Source organism: Asparagus officinalis, chromosome 7 (assembly GCF_001876935.1).
Source record: "Asparagus officinalis chromosome 7, Aspof.V1, whole genome shotgun sequence".
NCBI classification, from domain to species: domain Eukaryota; kingdom Viridiplantae; phylum Streptophyta; class Magnoliopsida; order Asparagales; family Asparagaceae; genus Asparagus; species Asparagus officinalis.
In genome coordinates, this window is record NC_033800.1 from 34,587,991 (window position 1) to 34,591,832 (window position 3,842).

Below are 3,842 nucleotides of genomic sequence, written 5' to 3' on the forward strand. Positions count from 1 at the left end.
CGAGGGAGGAGGGAAATTGGAGTTTCATAGGAATTTATGGTCATCCTGAGTCTCATCGTAGGCGAGAGGTAAACAATTATTTTGAAGCTATGTGGTTGAAGAATTCTTCTTGCTCTCAAGTGACGATGAGTCATTTCATGAAACTGTTTATAACGAGCTAGATCAAATTAAAAAGCGTGGCGTGGCTTTAAAATTGTGAAAACAACATGTGTCAATTACTTTCTAGTAATATTTCCAAATGTTATCCAAACAAAAAAATAAATAAATAAAAAGAAAGAAGTTCTACTTCCATTACTTCTAAAAATATATGAAACAAATAAAAAAAATACTATTTTCACCACTTCCTACTTCATAGTTTTAAAAGTCACTTCTATAACCTAATTCTTAGTTACAATACTTTCATTATCCAAAGAACCCTGAGGAGAAAAGAAAAACCGCACGGTAGATCTCAACCGAAGTGCAAACGAAACCGCCGCCAAATCAACTCCATTTGGTGGGCCCCAAGACGGTTGGTGAATTTAACCAGTCTAACCCGGGTCCAATTCGGATCCAGCAATCAACATCCAATCCGCATCCGCGGAACCGCGGGCCGTCCGATCCGATCTGGATCCATCCCACTCACATTCCTGAAACGCGTACCTTTGAGAGCCTGAGCAAAATCCAGCAGCACCAAAAGGGCCGAAATCCCTCTATAAATAGCGAAGGACTAGCGAGGAGAAGAGAGCGTGGAAGGGGGTTGAAATCTTTGGTCCCTCTCTCTCTCCTCTCTCTCTCTCTCTTAAGTTTGAGATCTAGGTCGCTATCTCCTTCTTCAAGGTAAGCAGATCTCTGATCTTTTTACTTCAATTTTCTGATTGTTTTGTTGGATCTGGATCGGTCTGGAGGTGATTCGAGACCGTCGTTAGATCTAGGTCCTTGTCAAGTTCAAGAGCTCGATTTCATGATTATTATTATTATTTTCCTTTTATGCGCTTTTTGCTCTTGATTTTGACCGGTTTTGCTAGATCTGAAACACGAATTCTAGTAAAATCAAGTTAAAATTAAGCTTTAAAAATTCAAGTTTTTAAGGTACGTGAGCCTTATCATAATAAGATCCGAACGCTAAAAAAGATTAGACATGCGAGTCGAAAGTTAGTTTTCAGAGGGTAACTTCGGGTTTTTAGTGAAAATCTTGACCGAGAGGGATTTGTAACTCTTGGAAGTACTGAGCTCTTCAAGATCTACTTCCTTAAGTTCATTGCGTGCATAGTGTTTGATGGAATGAATACAGTAGTTTTTCAAGTTTATAATGTTTTTTTAGGGGACAAAAGTTACTGAAAGATGATTGTCTATCAAAAAAAAAATTCTTTCTTTCTGCTGTAGTGGTCGAATTGAACATGTAGTTGCGTAGATCTAGTTAGTAAATGAGATTCTTAGCATTATCGCAGTGTGTACTACATACGTGTTTGGTGATAAATGTAGTATCTATAGCAAGTTGTCGCTTTCTTCTTTGTTCTCTATTATTAACCTTTTAAGATTTGACGTAGCTATGCTCGAATTCCATCTTTTTGCCCTTTTCTAGTGTTTGTCCCTTATACGCTCGATCAATTGTCCGATTGAAGAATAACTTTATTTGTCTGGAATCAAGAATTGTTCGAAGGTCTAGATCCCGCATAATTGGACGAGAATTTTAAGACACTTCACTTGCCAACTCCACATATCTTCCCAAAAAAATTGCCATCTTTGGTTTTTGTTTATAATGAGATAGGTTCCTACTTCTTACTGCTAAACAATCATTTTTACAGTTTTAAATATTTCGCAAGCTTATATTCTCTAAAACTTCAGATCTGACGAGCTTGTGTTGATTAACAGTTCAGAAATGGCCTCTGAGGACACGTTCCTTTTCACCTCTGAATCTGTCAACGAGGGCCACCCCGACAAGCTCTGCGACCAGGTCTCCGATGCCGTCCTCGATGCCTGCCTTGCCCAGGACCCCGACAGCAAGGTCGCGTGCGAGACCTGCACCAAGACCAACATGGTCATGGTGTTTGGTGAGATCACCACCAAGGCTGAAATCGACTACGAGAAGATCGTCCGAGACACTTGCCGTAACATCGGCTTTGTCTCCGACGACGTCGGGCTCGACGCTGACCGCTGCAAGGTCTTGGTGAACATTGAACAGCAATCCCCCGACATTGCTCAAGGTGTCCACGGTCACTTCACCAAGCGCCCTGAGGAGATTGGTGCTGGTGACCAGGGGCACATGTTTGGATACGCCACTGACGAAACCCCTGAATTCATGCCCCTTAGCCACGTCCTTGCTACCAAACTTGGTGCTCGCCTGACTGAGGTCCGCAAAAATGGTACCTGTGCATGGTTGAGGCCCGACGGCAAGACCCAGGTGACCGTTGAGTACCGCAATGACAACGGTGCCATGGTCCCCCTCCGTGTCCACACCGTGCTCATCTCCACCCAGCATGATGAGACTGTCACCAACGATGAAATCGCCGCTGATCTCAAGGAGCACGTCATCAAGCCCGTGATCCCAGCCCAATACCTCGATGAGAAGACCATCTTCCACTTGAACCCATCTGGTCGCTTCGTGATCGGTGGACCTCATGGTGATGCTGGTCTCACTGGTCGCAAGATCATCATTGATACCTATGGTGGATGGGGCGCCCACGGTGGTGGAGCTTTCTCCGGAAAGGACCCAACCAAGGTTGATCGCAGCGGTGCCTACATCGTGAGGCAGGCGTTCAGGTTTCTTATGCCATTGGTGTGCCTGAGCCCCTCTCTGTGTTCGTCGACAGCTACGGCACTGGTAGGATCCCCGACAAGGAGATCTTGAAGATTGTGAAGGAGAACTTTGATTTCAGGCCTGGGATGATGACCATTAACCTTGATCTCAAGAGAGGAGGCAATGACAGGTTCCTTAAGACCGCAGCTTATGGACATTTTGGAAGGGATGACCCCGACTTCACCTGGGAGATTGTTAAGCCCCTCAAATGGGAGAAGCCAGCTGCTTAAGAACTAAAAGCTACGTATCTTTTATATATAGATTGGTTATGTCTATATCTATATATATTTTCTCAAAGGGGGCCATAGGGTTACTAAATTGTTTCCCAGCTTGCTGAAGGCTGGAGCTATCCTAATTGTCAAATTTGGTGTCGCTTATGTTTTGTGTCTCATTGTCATTGTTATGTTTGTTTTGGTTTTTGATTTCACAAAAAAATTGGTGTCTCCTCAATTGCGAGGATATTGTTTGGGGAATGTTTATTGTTAGGAGTAATTATGTAATGAATGATTCAGCATTGTCAATTACGAAAGATTTAAAAAAAATTTCTTTCAATTATCTCTTACTTGTTCGTGTTCCCACTATTGTACCTTTATCTCAGCCCGGTTCTGTTGGTGGGTTTTTGCTGAGTTATGAATTCCGACGCTACATTCCGGTCGTGAATCTCTTCAGTGTCTGTTGGTGGGTTTTTGCTGAGTTATGAATTCCGACGCTACATTCCGGTCGTGAATCTCTTCAGTGTCTGTTGGTGGGTTTTTGCTGAGTTATGAATTCCGACGCTACATTCCGGTCGTGAATCTCTTCAGTGTTTGGTTTTTGATTTCACAAAAAAATTGGTGTCTCCTCAATTGCGAGGATATTGTTTGGGGAATGTTTATTGTTAGGAGTAATTATGTAATGAATGATTCAGCATTGTCAATTACGAAAGATTTAAAAAAAATTTCTTTCAATTATCTCTTACTTGTTCGTGTTCCCACTATTGTACCTTTATCTCAGCCCGGTTCTGTTGGTGGGTTTTTGCTGAGTTATGAATTCCGACGCTACATTCCGGTCGTGAATCTCTTCAGTG

General features: G+C 42.7%; 1 protein-coding gene across 1 annotated transcript; it reads left to right on the plus strand.

Moving 5' to 3' along the window:
* LOC109848425 (S-adenosylmethionine synthase 1-like) lies at positions 660-3,328 on the plus strand. Its single transcript, XM_020417904.1, is given in 3 exon segments — positions 660-816; positions 1,852-2,729; positions 2,732-3,328. Coding segments are annotated over 2 exon segments (1,146 nt in total). The 5' UTR covers positions 660-816; positions 1,852-1,858; the 3' UTR covers positions 3,007-3,328.